The 16,930-nt window shown below is 66.6% G+C and overlaps 1 protein-coding gene across 1 annotated transcript; it reads left to right on the forward strand.

Moving 5' to 3' along the window:
• Nucleotides 1–2,582: 2,582 nt before the first annotated feature.
• MLC1 (modulator of VRAC current 1) lies at nt 2,583–13,836 on the forward strand (the record flags this gene model as incomplete). The annotated part of the gene is made up of 11 exons (XM_079775765.1): nt 2,583–2,759; nt 3,831–3,920; nt 5,024–5,077; nt 5,413–5,514; nt 7,817–7,912; nt 8,183–8,254; nt 9,251–9,367; nt 9,536–9,592; nt 9,953–10,075; nt 12,293–12,418; nt 13,762–13,836. 11 exons carry the CDS (start codon nt 2,583–2,585, stop codon nt 13,834–13,836), a joined length of 1,089 nt encoding a protein of 362 aa, XP_079631891.1.
• Nucleotides 13,837–16,930: the final 3,094 nt, after the last annotated feature.

Genomic DNA, 16,930 nt, shown 5'->3' on the forward strand with positions numbered 1-16,930 from the left:
CTGCCCGAGGCCCCTGCACGTGGCCACGTCGCTCCCACCGCCCTCAGCCAATGGGGTGACCACGCCTGCGCCTGCGCCTTCGCTCTGTTTGTTCGTGGAGCTTGGCCAATGGGGTTGCCGCACTGGAGCCTGCGCCAGAGCCCCTTTGACTTTGGCCAATGGGGTCGCCCCCACCCCTGGGACTGCGCCTGCGCCTCGTGGGATTTGGCCAATGGCAATCACATCGGACCGCGCCTGCGCCCATGTCCCATCGCTATTGGCCAATGGGGTCTCCGTTAGCAGTGTGTGGTTGGCCGTTGGCGACCGTTAGTGTGCCTAGGCGCGGTGCAGTGTGGGAGTGACGGCATGCCCTGCCCTTGGCTGGCGCTGGTGGGCGGGGCTTCGCACAGGTGGGCCCCTGGCCTCCTTCCCATTGGCTGCTGTCAGGCGTCGCTTTGGGTCCCGCCCCTCCTACGGTGCGGGTGTTTGGGCTGCTCTGCTGCACCTGCGGCCCTTGTTCCCGTTAACCCGGTCCCGGGAGCGCGTCACACTGGCAGGTTTTCCGCGTTAAACACGCTGCTCTCGGGGGAGAACTCGCCGGGTCGTGGCCGCATCTTTGCTCCGGGGACCCTGGTCCGGACCGTCCCCTCCTGCGTGTCCCGGCCGCTCGGTGTCCGTCTCCTGCTGCCTCGGGGAGTGAGCCGCCTGCTCCGAGGCCTGGGCGCCGGGAACGTGGACTCGCACTGGGGGTGGCCTCCACCGTGAGCTCAGCGGGGCCGCAGGCTTCCTCGTGGGCACAGTTCCAGTTACACCACCGTCTGCACCCGCCTGCGGCTCCTCCACGTTCCCATGCCACCGGGGCAGCGCGCCAGCTCCTCTCCTGAGGGTTTGTCCGTTTCACACAAGGCGTCAAACGATTGCAGAGCCCGGGCCGGGGCTCCGCGGTTACAGCGTCGACCCCCGGGGGCAGGGTCGCGGGTTCGACTCCCGCTCAGGGACACGCACCTGGGTTGCAGGTCTGAGCCCGGCCCTGGTCGGGGGTGTGTGTGTGTGTGTGTGCGTGTGTGTGTGTGGCGGGGGAGCAACCAGTCGATGTGTCTCTCACACGGATGCTTCGCTCGCTCTCCTTCTAAAATTCAATGGGAAAAACATCCCCGGATTCTGGACTCCTCGGCTCAGCTCTTCAGCAGATGCGCTCGGCCGCCCAACAGACGTCTCAACCCCGTCATCAAACCGCCGTCTGTGAACCTTGAGGTCCCCGTTCGATTCCCGGGTTGCTGGCTCGATCCCCAGTAGGGGGCGTGCAGGAGGCAGCCCATCCATGGTGCTCTCTCATCATGGATGTTTCTGTCTCTCTCTCACTCCCTTCCTCTCTGAAAACAATAAAAATATATTTAAAAGACAACACAAAAACCCACTGAGACAACAGAACACCCCACGATGGGGATCTGACGCTTCGCTCTCACGTCCCGTGGGTCTGTGTGTGCGGAGCCCGTGTTCAGGGCGTGTGAGCTCGCTGTGCACACACAGAACCTGCCGTTGTGACGCCGGTGCCAGCGTCTCGGGGGGGAGGCATGTCCTGGCCTTTCTCTCTGCTCGGTGAGCAGAAGGAGAGGGCGCCTCGGGGACTCTGGGGCTGCCTGCGGGACGGGCCGGCCAGAGTCCCAAGCAGTCCAGGGCCACCCAGCCAGGCTGCGTGCAGACATGTGCGTGCATGTGTGTTTGCGTGTGCATGCCATTGTGCAGGTTTCCTCGTATGATCGCAGGGGATGGGAAAAGGGTGCCCGGAATAACAAGTCTCCAAGACAGAGCTGCGGCCTCCGCCTTCGGGACTCTGTGCCGGGGACCCCCCTTGGGTGCACTTCTTCCAAGACCACCCCCCACCCCCCCACCGCGCCCACGCCCTCCCTGTGCTGCGTGGGACCGAGGCGGGTCCTCCGTTTCCGGGAGCGAATTCAGGCCCTGGCAAGGCCGGCGGTTACACAACCAACTTGAACTTGCCAGGGTCACGGCTTCCCCTCATTGACATTCAGGACGAGGCGCTCCTGCTCCTGGCCCCCGCACAGAGCTGCCGGGCTTTTGTTCCCCCTGAATAGTCGCTGCTGGGAGCCCCGGCAGGATGACTGGGCAGCAGCGAGCCCCCCACCCGGACACCAGCGCCACCCGCCCAGGGAGGTGAGCACGGACAGACGGTCGGACGGGACCTGACGTGTGTGTGTGTGTGTGTGTGTGTGTGTGTGTGTGTGTGTCGGGGGGAGGTGATGGTTCAGGTACCATCTTGAGCAACTGAAGGGCGAGGAGGAGCCAGGGCTTCCTGGGACGTGGGGGTTGAAGGACGGCGGGCCGGTCGGCGCACCCACAGCCCGGCACCCGCCCGCACCCAGCGGCGGGTTCGCTTTGCTGGGAAGGGGCTCATGCGACTGTTGGGCTGGGTGAGGAAGCAAGCGAGTCTTGTTCAGGTTCACGGACTTGCTGTGAACGGTCCTCCCGCTGGGAACTTGTTTTAACCGGAGCGTTTCCAGAGCGACCGCGAGTAGCAGAGTGGGCAGCGCGCCGGGCACAGCTCCGTGCGGCACTAACGAGGCCAGTCTGTCCCCAGCGCCATGACGCGGGAGGAGTCCTGCCGGGAGGAGCTCGGCTACGACCGGATGGCCACCCTGGAGCGCGGGAGGCCGGACGCAGAGGGCTACGCGGACGCCAAGGCCGGCGACCTGCAGCTGTCGTCGAGGCTGCCCCCCTGCTTCAGCCACAGGACGTGGGTCTTCTCTGTGCTGATGGGGGTGAGTCGCCGCCCCAGGGCCACGAGGCATGGTCCCGGGAGGTGTGCCCTGGCCGATGTCACTCCCGGCCCCGTGGACAGCCGCTCCCTCATCCGGCTCCGGAGAGCCCCGTGGGGCTGTGCTCTCCGAACGCTGTCCTCCGTTCACCCGCATCTCTGGGCCCACCCCCTGGCCGCTGGGCTCTGGCTGCTCTGGGTCCCACATGGGTCATGCATGGCGCGGGGGCGGCCTCCAGGACCCTCTAGAGTCACCCTGCAGGGGTGGGAGGAGCCTCCGGCAGAGCGACTAGGCGACGGTGTCCCCTGGCGGGAGGCAGGCCATGGTGCCAGAGCAGGCCCAGGGGCCAAGGAGCAGGGCCAGCAGGGAGCTGGGAGTCAGGCCGGGAGGGGGGGGGCAGGGAGACCAAACACTTGAGGGGACTTTCCTGGGATGTTCACCTTCAGACGAGCTTGGTCACCTGGGAACCCTAGGCTCCGGCTCCCTGGGCAGCACCCCCGATAGTCCTGCTCGCCCTCCCCCCGGCCAGGACCCCATCCCACTGAGATCGGACCCCCCCACACGGGGCACTGAGGAGGCTCCCCCTCCCTTCTGCTCCTCGGGCCCTGGACTCAGAGCCGCGCCCCAGCCCCTGCCCGGCTGCCCGGCCTCACTGAGGTGTGGGCCGTGCTCTCCCTGCCCCAGGCCCAGCACTGCCTTCACAGTGGCCAGACAAGGCCCCGCCCGCACCGCGGTCTGAGTGACCTTTAACACTGACCCGCCCGCAAACCTCACCCTCTGCAGTGAGTTCCCATCTCTGGGCCTGAGCTGGATGGGGCTTCGCCTGGGCCCGGGAGTGGGGGTCCTGAGGCCCAGAAATTGCCCCTGGTGGGGGGAGGGCGTTTTCTGGGGAGAGGCATCATTTCTTACCTTCAGTTTTGACAGGGCCCCTCCTTTTCTCCCCCAAACAAATGCTGAAGCCCATAGCCTGATGCGGGCAGGGTGGGCTGTGGCTGTCCGGCGGCGTCGGGTCCGGGGGACCAGGTGCCGTGAGGTGCCAGCAGGCTCTGCCCCTGAGTCGCTGCTGTGTTGCAGGGCTGCCTGCTGGTGACCTTGGGGTGCTCGCTGTACCTGGGGAACGTGTTTCCCTCCGAGATGGACTACCTGCGCTGTGCTGCGGGCACGGTAAGCAGCGCCCCCGGGCGCGTCCTGGACCGAAGCTTAGGGTGCGGTGGGTTTGTGCTCCGAGACGCGTGGCTGGCCCTCGGCTCAGGGACCCTCCTCAGGGCTTCCGCTTTGGGTTCAGGACGTTTGAAAACGACCGATGAGCGAGTCTGAGCCCCTCCACGGCTCCTGGGCTGGAAATGGCTCCCTGGTCTCTGGCTTCAGAGCCGGCCCCTCGGGGACTCGGGCCGCCCCGCGCCTCCCCGCTGTGCCGTGCTGCGGGCCGCCGGCCGCCGGCCCATCCTCCAAGGCCTGTAGCCACAGACGGCTTCCCTCCGCCGGCCCTGGGCGCCGCTGCTGCCTCCGGACAAAGCCCTGACACACCTCGCCCACCCTGCCTCTCGAGGGAGAACCTTCCAGGTGACCTTTGTCCTCACCACTGGAGCAGCCCTGGTTGGGGCCACGGTGACCTGACCTCTGACCCTGATGGCCTCAGGGCAGCGCCAGCCTAGGCTGGGGGTCCCGGTGTAGATCTTGGCGGTGCCCTTCCCCCTCAGGTGACCGGGGTCGTGGGGTCCCAAGGGCTCCCCCTCCGCCCTCGGTGGCCCCGCCCCCGCCCTCATCCAACCACGGCTGCGGCCCCGCAGGCCCCGCCTCTCCGCTTGTGCCGCGCCCACGGCCGCGTCTGCAGGTCTGTCACCCACAAGAGGAACACCTGGTGTGGCCCCGAGGCCCCGTGGCCCCCTCTGTCCACCTCCCACCCGATGCCCCACGTTTGCCCTCTCCCCTTCTCCTTTGCTCCTGCGAGGGTCACAGTGGGGCCCCGACAAGGACGCCCTGGGGCTCGGGCTCCCGGCCCCTTTGGGTCATTTCCTGAGTGAGCGAAGCCCGGTCCCCGCAGGGATGGCCTCCAGCCTCCGCGTGTCCACCGGGAACGCGGGTCACACATGTCCTGTCCGTCTCGCCAGACAGCTGGCGCTTCTTCCAGAGCAGCCACTCGGCAGACTCGGGGCCGCTCGGGGCCTGGCCCGTGGCCGCCACCTGGTTTTGCGACCGCCTCGGGCGCTGGCAGGCTCGGCGCTCAGGCCGGGGCCGGGCCGCTCACGGGCTCTGCTCTCTTCCAGTGCATCCCCGCCGCCGTCGTGAGCCTCGCTGTGTCCCGGAGAAACGCCGACGTGGTGAGTCCGGCTCTGTCCGGCCTCTGTGCCCCGGGCAGCTGCACGGCTCCTGGCTGCAGAAGGGACCAGGCCCTGAGGGCTGACAGGCACGTGTGTGTGCGCGCATACATGTGTGCATTCATGTACTCGTGTGCACTTATGTGCGTGCATGTGTACATGCACACACGCGTGCCTGGTGGGATGCACCTCACTGCCCACAGCAGCCCGTGCCCCCCTGCAGGGCGCCTGTGCCCTCCCACCCTCTGCCCAGGAGCTGAGGCCGTGGGACTCCCCACGAGTGACCTGGGTCAGGGTTAATGTTACACAAAGGAGACAGACCCCGACTTCTCTTTCAGATCCCCAACTTCCAGTTGCTGTTTGTTTCCACGTTTGCTATCACCACGACGTGTCTGATCTGGTTTGGGTGCAAACTGGTCCTGAACCCGTCCGCAATAGACGTGAGTCCCTCCCTGGGCCACGCGGCTCCCAACGCTTCGGCTCCCTCCCGGCGCCTCCTGCCGCCGAGTCTCTGTGGGGCGCGTGGCTGCTGCCACGTGTAAGTGTGTCACGGCCTGGAGTCTGACACAGGTGGAGAGCTCATCCTTCTGGAGAGAATTGTCTTTACCGTTTGTCTGACTCAGTGGGTAGATTTATTGATGCTGTTTTAGTGCCTTCCACACGGTCCTTAGACGTTAACAGGAACACAGTGACGTGCAGGGTGTCCCCTCGAAATGTGCACACACCTCAGCAGCTGATGGCTCACCCGATGTTCCTGCCTTCTTGAGCTTCACCCGCTGGAACTAACAACCGTTCAGTGTGTATGCATCTGGGGGACACCTTGTGTCTCATCAAGTCTGCGATGCGCTGGTGGTGAGGGGGCCTCTGGGAAAAATGGAAGAGCCGTCATCCTCAGTCCAGAGCCCAGAGGCGGTTCTCAGACACGAGGACCCACCCGGGAGTCCTCACCCAAAGCCGCCTGTTTTGGGCGACGCGGCCGCCGGCATTGGCCCCTGGAGAGCCTGGGGCGGCCCCGAGGAAGGCTGAGCCGGCTAATGAGCCACCAAAAACGGACAGAGGCACGCGGGTCCGCGTTGTCTGCCTGGGAGGTGGTTGGCCGCTGCGGGCTGCACCAGGTGCCGTGGGAGCCTCGCCCGCTTAGTACCATCCCCATGCTGCCGTGCTGTCAGAAGGCACAGCCTGATCTGGACTGATTTCCTGGGGCTGCCGGTCAGTTCCCCAAGCGCCCTCAAGGCGTGGGCGGTCCACGCTTGCTTTGATGCAGGTTCTGTAGAGCAAGCGCATTGATTGCATTGGGTTTGAAATGTGGGTTCACCATCATTCAGGTGTGGGGAGGCCAGGTTGGGACACTGGCCACTGAGAGGACAGTTTGTGCTCACAACCCCCAAGAGGAGGGGTCACAGGGGCCAGGAGGCCACACAGGGGCGCAGGGAGCAGGGATGGGGCTCGGGGAGCGGGATGGGGTGCGGGGAGCAGGGATGGGGTGCGGGGAGCGGGAAAGGGCATGGGGAGCAGGGATGGGGGTGCGGGGAGCAGGGATGGGGGCGCGGGGAGCGGGATGGGGCGCGGGGAGCAGGGATGGGGTGCGGGGAGCGGGATGGGGGTGCGGGGAGCGGGAAAGGGCATGGGGAGCAGGGATGGGGGCGCGGGGAGCAGGGACGGGGCGCGGGGAGCGGGATGGGGCGCGGGGAGCGGGATGGGGTGCGGGGAGCAGGGATGGGGGTGCGGGGAGCAGGCACAGGGAGCGGGGAGCGGGATGGGGTGCGGGGAGCAGGGATGGGGTGCGGGGAGCGGGAAAGGGCATGGGGAGCAGTGATGGGGGCGCGGGGAGCAGGGACGGGGGCGCGGGGAGCGGGACGGGGCGCGGGGAGCAGGGACGGGGGCGCGGGGAGCAGGGACGGGGCGCGGGGAGCAGGGACGGGGCGCGGGGAGCAGGGACGGGGCGCGGGGAGCAGGGATGGGGCACGCGAGCTCTCGCTGTGGTCTCACAGGGAGGAGCGGGCAGGGCGCGGGCTGAGGACAGGCTGTGTGAAGAGTGTCGGGGCTCCGGGCACAGGGGCTGCCCTGGCTGTCGGGGACCTGGCCCCGGGTGATGAGGGCCGGTGGGGGGAGCCTCCAGGGTAGAGGCAGGCCGGCCCTGGACTGGCCCATTTGCACACACACTGGCGTTCTTTAGCGTATGGCTCTGAATACTAATGGACGTGACGTTGACGTGTGTAGGACATGACTCCGTGAACACTAACACAGAGGTAGGTGCGTGTAGCTGCCAGCACGGCCGGGAAGTGGGATAGCGCCCCAAGCCCCCGTGTCCCGGGTTTGGCAGCAGAGCCACGGGAGCCGGCACAGGTTCGCTGTGGACGTAGCTCCCTCTCCGTGACTATCATCACTTCTAAGTCCACCTGAGGGTTCTCCCCATGGCTTTCCGAGAGGGCAGAAGGAGGGGAGAGGGACACACCCCTGGCTGCCTCCCCCACAGAGGGAACCTGCAACCCAGGCACCAGCCCTTGACCGGGAATCGAACCCGAGACCCTTTGGTCTGTGGGCCGAGGCTGTAACCACTGAGCCACCAGCCAGGGGCTCCTCTCTTTAGAGCAGGGACCCTGGAGGGCCGGCGGCCGGGAAGGCGGACCAGGGGCCAGAGTTGGATCAGCCCCGGGCGGCACCCCGCCTGCCCAGGGTCCAGGTCACAGGTCAGAGGGGGCAGGCGCTCAGCCCCGCCCCCCCCCCCCTCGGCCCCTGCAGATCAACTTCAACCTGATCCTGCTGCTGCTGCTGGAGCTGCTCATGGCGGCCACGGTCATCGTCTCTGCGCGGGCCAGCGAGGCGTCCCGCCAGAAGGTGGGCAGCCATGCGCAGATGTGCGGAGCCGTGTGCGGGCGTGTGGAGGGCGGGGTTGTGCTGACCTCCCCAGTATCACGTGGAGAGACCCAGTCTGTCTGTGGAAAATGCCGCTTCCCCACGTGTGAGAAAGATGCTTACCTGAGCTGCTCACGGCCTGGCGGTCACTAGCCGGAGCTGGGGGGTGGGGGGAGGGGAAGGAGGTGGGGGGAGGGGAGGGGGGCGGCCCCCAGCACAGGGCGCAGGCAGGTCAGCCGGCTCTCTCTCCAGGGCTCCAGCTCCGACAGCACCAGCATGCTGCCCGGCGCGGCGTTCCCTGCGCGGGTCCTGAAGGCGTACTCCGTAAGGACGTCCGTCCTGCTCCGTCTGTTTATTGGGGGAGGGGCAGGGCTGCGCTCTGTCTGCGGGGAACGTGGTTCCTGCGGTGTGGTCGGTGCCAAAGCACCTCGTCGTAGAAGCTGCCAGGTGTGGATGATCGATGTCGATGTGGGTGCGGGTGGGGTGGGGGTGCGGGTGCTGGTTTGAGGATACATCACGTGGCCACCCTCTCGTTTCACTTTGACTTTTTTTAAAATATATTTTTTATTGATTTCAGAGAGGAAGGGAGAGGGAGAGAGAGAGAGAAACATCCATGATGAGGAGAATCATTGATCGCTGCCTCCTGCAGGCCCCCTACTGGGAATGGAGCCTGTAACCCGGGCATGTGCCCTGACCAGAAATCGAACCCGGGACCCTTTAGTCTGCAGGCCGATGCTCTATCCACTGAGCCACACCGGCCAGGACTAAGCCTCTCTCTCTGCGTCTGCTTGTCCGGGGTTGGCGTCCTGGCTGCTCTCTGTGCCTGCAGGTGTGGGCGGGAGGAGTGGGGGTTTATTCACGACGAGGTTGAGGTTAGAGTCGCTCCTTGAGCTGCTTTCCCGTCAGCACAGAGCAGCCATCTGCAGGGTGGTTTTGCCATAAAATCCGTGTCTCTGGCTGCTGTTTGCCTGCTCCCTCCTCACTGTCTGTCTGTGAACAGCGACTGGACTTCATTTGTGTCTGTCCTCGGGGCCTTCTGAGCTGAGCCACTCCCTCGAGGCGCCTGCGGACGTGTGGGTCCACCTTGCCCTGCCCGCCCACCTTGGTGGTGGGAGTGCCTTCCTTCCCCGCGACCTCGGGTCGGGGGTGCATGTCCGCCGTCTCTGGGAAGGTCGTCCTCAGACTGGACGGGGTGTCGCTCCTTTGCCCCGAGCTCTTCGCGCCCCCACGCCCTGCCTGCCACGTCAGGGACACGTGTGTTCTGGGGACCCCAGAGCCGGCCCACCTCCCCGGGGATGCTGCCTCCACTGTCCCCCACAGGTCATCGAGGTGGTGGCTGGCGTCTCTGCCGTGCTGGGGGGGGTCATCACGCTGAACGTGCACGAGGCCGTCGCGAGCCCGCACCTCGCCGTGACCTTCTTCTGGATCTTAGTGGCCGTGAGTACATCCAGCGCGGCCTCTTCGTCCGTCATGGCGACGGAGCCTCGCGTGCCGGCCCTCTGCTGGCCGCACTGCGCTCCCGTCGAACAAGGGCAGGAGGGCACGGCTGGGAGCCGGCTCCGTGGCCTGTCCCCTCCGATGTCTTCCTTTTTTCTTCTTTCTCAGTGTTTCCCAAGCGCCATTGCCAGTCACGTGACAGCCGAGTGTCCCAGCAGGTGTCTGGTAGGTGGGACCAGGCTGAGGGGGGGGCTGTCCTGGGGTGGGGTGGGGTGGGGTGGGGTGGGGGCGGTGGGGGGAGCCCGGCCTCGCCTCATCCCGTGTCTGTCAGGTAGCGACCGCGGCCTCGCTGTCAGTGTGGGAACGGGTGCGGGCAGGTCTCTGCAGCAGGAGGCTGGCGGCCACGGTGCGACTTCTCCTGTGAGCAGTTAGCTGTGCCCACATCCAGGAACCCCCGACACGTGGCGCACTGGGATTAGCGGGAGGCCAGCCAGACCGTTAGCAGGAGCTGCACGGGGAGCAGACAGGTGGATGCTCGGCCCCGTGCGGCTCGAGCTGACGGGCCCACGGCCGCCTGCTCCCCAGGTGGAGGTGCTGATCGCCATCTGCAGCCTCACGGCGCCGCTGCTCTTCACGGCCGCGGGCTACCTGACCTTCAGCGTGAGGCGAGTCGTGGAGGTGTTTGCAGATTACCCGCCGGCCCTCAAGGTGCGTGTCTTCCTCTAACACCGTGCCGCGTGCCGGGGAGTCTCTGGGACGGGGCTTTGCGCACCCTCTGTGGGAGGGGGGCGGGAGGCCGGCTCCCACTCTCCCCCGGGGGATGGTCGGTGTCTGGCGCGCACCGTGTCCCTCCGAGCCCCGGGCCGGCTCTGCCCTCCGCTCAGGCCCCGGGCGGGAAATGCCTCCGTGCTGTGGTGCCGTACACGCGCTCACGGCTCGGCTCCTCTGTTCCGTCTTGAGATGTGGTGCTCTCCCCGGTGACCGTGTCTTTGAATCCATGAAGCACATGCATGGCTCCGAAGTCGGCCCGGAGGCAGGTCACGCTCCGTCACGTCTGCACACCTAGCTCTTTCCTTTTAACTGAACGGTTTCTCCTGCCTTTCCTCCGACTCGGATCGCGTGCTCTGTCTCCTTTCATTACACGCGTGCAGTCCCGTGACCCAGGTCACCAGCTGCTCCCCAAGGAGGGCCGGGCTGCTCTGGTCCTGTCTCTGTGCAGACCCTCCGCAGGGCGCACCTGCCGGGCCGAGCGGCATCTGTGCCGTCAGACCCCCCAGGTGAGGGGTCCCCCTATCCCTGCCAGCCGTGGCGGGAGCAGCTGTCCCCCGTTCTGAAGCTGGTGAGGGGCCAGCAGCGTCTGCCTTTCCTTCCCGTGACCTCTCACCACCTCTGCACCTGCCTTTCCTTCCTGTGACCTCTGACCCTCTGCGTCTCTGGTGGCTCTGACATCGCCAGCAGTGGCCTCAGCTCCGCGCGCCATGATTCCTGCGTGCGCGCGTTTTGGTGTGTTGTGTGTGGTTAAACTTACCAACGTCTTCCTGTAACTCTCCTGGGGTGTAAGCTGTAATTAGGCGAGTGCTGTGTCCTAGTTTGCCTGGACGAGCGGAGAGGGAACCCCCTCTTTCTCTGGGCTTCTCCTGAAAGGCCGAGCTGGGGGCCCCACATTGGGTGGCTCTCCTCCGTCTGTCTCCTCCGTCCTCGGTCTGTGTGCTGCGGTCCTCCCTGGACACGGGAGCTGCCACCCCAACCTGAGGACAGCTGGGGGACCCCCTGGGCCGCCGCTTGTCCAATGCACCCAGAAGCCCCTGCGGGCGTGGCCGGGCGGGGCTCGCGGCCCCCTTGCTGACGGTTGTGGGGGACACGGGGACTGACCGGCCGCCGGGGCCCTTTTGTGCCTGTTAAGCCCGGAGCAGAGCCGAGCCCTCCGCTGCTTTGGGCGGGAGGATTCCCACTCCTGTCGCTGAGGCTCCAGCGCAGGGGGTGTGGCCGGTCCGCGCGGCGCCCAGGACACTGGCCGCGAGGCTGTGAGGTGCTTCCTCCTCGACCCTGCTCGCCGGCAGCTGTGGGCACAGGTCCCCGGACGCTGGCGTTAGGTGGAGAAGACATGCGCAGTCGTAGGCACGTGAGAGGCTTTATGGCAGACCAGCCATTGCTGTCAAGCCAGCAGACAAAACAGTTCTTCAAGTAGCGGCACAGACACAGCGGCCATTGCCACCACGGCGGCATTGCCATCACGGCGGCATTGCCATCACGGCGGCCTGCCATCACGGCGGTCATGGCCACCACGGCGGCCATGGCCATCACGGCGGCATTGCCATCACGGCGGCCATGGCCATCACAGCGGCATTGCCATCACGGCGGCCATGGGCATCACGGCGGCCTGCCATCACGGCGGCCATGGCCATCACGGCGGCCTGCCATCACGGCGGTCATGGCCATCACGGCGGCCTGCCATCACGGCGGTCATGGCCATCACGGCGGCCTGCCATCACGGTGGGCATTGCCATCACGGCGGGCATTGCCATCATGGCGGCCATGGCCAACACAGCGGCCATTGCCATCACGGCGGCCATGGCCAACACGGCGGCCATTGCCATCACAGCGGCCATGGCCAACACAGCGGTCATTGCTAACACAGCGGCCGCCAAGCAGCAGCCCGCTGTCCACCGCCATCTTCAACCAACAGAGGCTTCTTGCAGACAGTGGCATCGGCCCCGGGTTGTGGGAAGGCGCCTGCGCCGTGTGTGCAGTGAGGTCGCGGGTCCTTGCCTTCGCGCCTGCGTGTGGCAAATGGCTTTGAGCATCCAGCGTCCTATGACTAGGTTCCCACAGTGGTCTCCTTGGCCGGCGGGTCGGGGTCGGGGGTCACAGAGGGGCTGAGGGCCTGGCGGGGGCGTGGCCCAGCTGCTCACACTTTCCCACCAGCAATCCTACGACGTGCTGCTGCTGCTGCTGCTGCTGGAGCTGGTGCTGCAGGCGAGTCTGCACACGGCCACCGTGGTCCAGTGCGCCCGCTTCACGGGGGCCCGCCCGCAGGAGCGCCCCGCGGAGGTGAGTCCCAGCCCGGCAGGTGAGACCCGTCCTCGCCGCCTTCTTTCAAGACCCAGCGAACATTTGCAGGAAGAGAAATAGGCGGTTTCCTAAAGCCAGCCAGGCAAACAGGTCCGTCCTGAAAAGAGTGTCCCCACTGAATGCTTTTACTCCTGCAAACGTGCCAGGTTCACGCGGTCACCGGTCCCTCCCGGGCCTCTGGGACGTGGCTCTGTGGGAGGGGCCACCGCTCCTGGCAGGCGTGGTGGCGTCACCCCCTCTGGCTGGCGGGCTCTAGAGCAGCAGTCGCCAACCTTTCCGACCTCGCGGACCACCCGCTGGCGACCGCTGCTCTAGAGGGTCCACCAGCCACTCTGCCAGGCTCAGCTCAGACCGCCCGGACTCCGCCCACATCCCACCTCTTGTCCCCACACCTGACAGGCTGAGGTCCCGCCCTCCCTGTGGGCGGCCCACCCAGCCCGCTCCACTGGGACCCCGGCCCCCCGCCCCCAGGTGCACGATGCCCTGAGCAGGGTCCTGCGGCCCCGGGTGCACTGGACGCTCCACCCCTGGCCGCCCCCGGCCCCTCACGACTCACGTCCTGTGCTCGGCAGCCCTGGCGCCGTGTCCCCACCAAGCTGCTCCGGGTCCTCCTGGGACCGGCTCCTGCCCAGGCCCCATCCTCAGCGACTGACCTCCCTCCTGTCCCGCTGTTCCCTCCACCACACGCCTCAGAGCCTCAGACCCGCTGTCCTTGTGACCTGGTTGTGGCCGCGCTCCTGTGGGCACGGCTCTGCCCTTGCTGCACAGGCGATGGACCTGGTTCTGTGTTTGGACACCAGGGTACAGAGTTGGGGAAGGACTTGGGAGCCGCCCGCAGCTGCCTCCGTTTCTGCAGGTCTTGGGGGACCGCTGCCTGGAGCATCCTCCCTCCCTGGTGTCAGGCTCCGGCCAATGGCGTCACAGTGTCCCAGGCCGGGTCCAGACCCTCTCTGTGGGGGTGGCACCCCCTACCCCCATGAAGGGCCTGGAGGTCCCATTTACGCCTGCACTGTGGTGTACCGTTCCCCCGTCAGCCAGTACTCATTGAGTACCTACTGTATACAGACGCTGGCTCTCCCAGGGGCCGGCCCCTCCGAGAACCGGCAGGAAGAGGCCTCGGGAGCCCCGGCCACCCCCAGAGCCAGCAGGTGGCCACGGGGAGAGCCACCCCGAGCCCAGGCTCCGTTGGTTCCTGTGGAGGCCGGGGCAGCCGGGGGCGCAGAGGGCCGGGGTCTCCTCCGGCTCTCCCAGGCTGAGGGCTGTCGGGCCTTCCGCCGCCTTCCGCACAGCTGCCCGCGATAACCCGTGCTGTCTCGTCGCAGGTGCCCAGGAGCCCCCCCAGGGAGTTCGACAAGGAGCGTGCCTGGAGGGCCGTGGTGGTGCAGATGGCCCAGTGAGGCCGCGGCCCCGAGACCTGCCCAGCGCCGTGACCTCGAGCTGCTCCCCTCTGACCCCTTCCCGCTGAGGGCGGCAGGCTGCAGTGTCTGTTTCCCATGGGCAAAGGCTGACCATTCTGATTGGCGGGCAGCTCGGTGTGGGGCGAGGGGGGCTTTGTGGGGCTGGACTCGGCACTGGTCTGCGCAGCTTCTGGGCCACTGTGCCTGCTGCCTGCTTCGCGCCTCCCGTACCTCACCTGGCTCCTGCCCCGTTTTTTGTGGGTTTAAAAAAATATATTTTTATTGGTTTCAGAGAGGAAGGGAGGGGGAGAGAGAGAGAGAGAAGAAACATCCATGATGAGAGAGAACCGTTGATCAGCTGTCTCCTGCACGCCTCACACTGGGGATGGAGCCCACAACCTGGGCATGTGCCCGGACCGAACCATGACCTCCTGGTTCATAGGTCGATGCTCAGCCCCTGAGCCGCCCCAGCTGGGCTCCTGGTGGGAACACGGCTCGGGTTAGGAGCACGTCTGGGTGAGCATCTACTGTGTGCAGACGGCAGGCCGCTGGCTCAGCCCGTCTCGGCCTTTCTCTTCTGGCCGAGCCCCCGCCCCACGCTGTCTCCTGGACCAGAGCAGACCTGAGGCTCTGTCCTGTGCCCACACCCACACTTCTCCGTGGCTGTCCGCCGCCCACTGCTCCTCTCCGCTGACCCAGCCGCTGCAGAGGGCCTGCCTCTCCGGGCGCTGGTCCACCTGGCGCTCGGCGGCACGTGTCACCCCTCTCCAGCTCCCGAGCCCTTGGAGAGGGCCTGTCCCCTGTGCGGCTCAGTGGCTGCTGGGGGCGCATTGAAGGCTTTGGAAACTGCCTGGGTCGCGTCTCCCGGCCGCCGTAGCCTGGCGACCTGGGCCAGGCCGAGCCCCTCCCTCCTGACCTGTGGGCCCTGCTGCCCCGGCCAGGCCGCTGCCCTCACCTGCCCCGGAGCCCTCACTTCTCCTAACAAGTAGCTCGTCTGGTCCTCACTCACCTGAGGTCTGGCCTGGGCTGGGTCCCCGTCTGTCGCCGTCCACCTGCTGGGCTGCAGGCCGTGTGGGTGTGAGAATAACATTTGCTTTGATTAAAATCCTGGCCCAGAAGCAGTCTGTGCGTCTGTCCCCAGGGCACCTGGAGTCATCGGAATCACTGACGTGGCACCAGGAGATCCAGAGCTGGGGGCGCTTCTGGGTGGGAACACGCTCGGGTTAGGAGCGCGTCTGGGTGAGAACACGCTTGGGTTAGCACGTCTGGGTGGGAACACGCTCGGGTTAGGAGCGCGTCTGAGTGGGAACACGGCTCAGGTTAGGAGCGCGTCTGGGTGGGAACATGGCTCGGGTTAGGAGCGCGTCTGGGTGGGAACACGGCTCGGGTTAGCACGTCTGGGTGGGAACACGCTCAGGTTAGGAGCGCGTCTGGGTGGGAACATGGCTCGGGTTAGGAGCGCGTCTGGGTGGGAACACGGCTCGGGTTAGCACGTCTGGGTGGGAACACGCTCGGGTTAGCACGTCTGGGTGGGAACACGCTTGGGTTAGGAGCGTGTCTGGGTGGGAACACGCTTGGGTTAGCACGTCTGGGTGGGAACACGCTCGGGTTAGCACGTCTGGGTGGGAACACGCTCGGGTTAGCACGTCTGGGTGGGAACACGCTCGGGTTAGCACGTCTGGGTGGGAACACGCTTGGGTTAGGAGCTGTGTCCAGGCTGGCACGTCGCGCCCAGGGCTACGCGCCCGTCAGTCCAGGAGGGGAAGGGCAGGCCATGCTGGAGGCTCAGGCTCCCACGTCCCAGGGGCTGGTGGAGAGGCCTGGCCAGGGAACCGAAGAACCAGTTGCCCGGGAGACGAGGGCTGGGGGCGGACAGGTGCGGACCTGGTGAGGGGCGCAGGGCCTTCCCTGCTTGCTCCCTATGAGCACGTGGCCAGCTGCCGAGATCCTGATCAGACGGAGGAGTCAGGTCAGCCACCTGGCAGGTGGGCGTGCCGGCCGAGGGCCATCACAGCTGCCGCCCTGCACCCCTCCTGCCCTGCACCCCTCCTGCTGTCCGCGGAGCTCCAGAGGCGCGGGCGGCGGGCGAGGGGCCAGGCCTGCAAAGCCTCCGCCAGGCGGCTCTCCCTGCTCACATGTAGGGCCCACCCAGCCACCTCCCTCCCTGCGGCTCCCAGGGGGTGGCAGGTGGGGACGCCCCTGGGCTGGGGACTGGACCCCGGGGACAGCCCAGGCGATGCCCAGGTCTTCTTGGGAGTCCAGGGGGTCTTAGAGCCGTAACGGGGCGCCTGTGGGCTTCATGCTGGCTTGTACTTGAGTTCAGAGAGAACTTGAGAAATCCCGACGTGTGGGGTTTGAAAATGTTACAATTCTGCCAATTTACATTTTCTTTGATTTAGTGAATGCTGCAGAGCGGTAACTGTTAGCAGTGCATGTGGCCTATAGAATCCCTGCCGTAGACCCAGGACGGATGGAGGGGGCCGCCTTCCGTTTATTCCTGATTTCTGTGACCCAGGCCAGGAGGGAGCGCGGTGAGAGCCCGGGGCAGAGGCCAGGGTCCCCCGCCCCCCCAACCACCCACCCGCACTTCCAAGTGGAGGCGGACCCTCAGTTTGCGGTTGTCGGGAAGCTACATCCGAAATAAAGATGTGAAACCAACGACATCCAGGTTTTGAAAGTTACCACGTGGGCCCTGGGGGCGGGGAGGGGGAGCAGAGAGGTGGGGGACCCTGGGGGCGAGGACACCCGGCAGCCAGCTCCCCGCGGGTGGGCTCGGGTGCCGCTCGGGACGGGCTGCCCCGCCGCCCCCAGCCTCGCGGCGACACCAGGCGCAGCTCCCGCACTCATCCCCCCAGCGGGGGGCGCGGTGGGGGGCCCCGGAGGGAAGGCCCAGAGGCCTGGGTGGGGCCGGAGGGTCGGGGCGGAGCCCGTGAGGCGCCGCTGGTCCTGGGCGGGGACCGCTTGTGACCCTCGGGTCTTTGTGACTTGGTGGCTCTGACCGCGGGGCGCCGGTGTGACCCCGACAGCGCGCGGCGGGACCGCAGGACCCGGGCCGGGCGGCGAGGTCACTCCGGACCCTCCTCCCCGAGCCTCC

Source organism: Cnephaeus nilssonii, assembly GCF_951640355.1.
Source record: "Cnephaeus nilssonii genome assembly, chromosome: 6".
NCBI lineage: Eukaryota > Metazoa > Chordata > Mammalia > Chiroptera > Vespertilionidae > Cnephaeus > Cnephaeus nilssonii.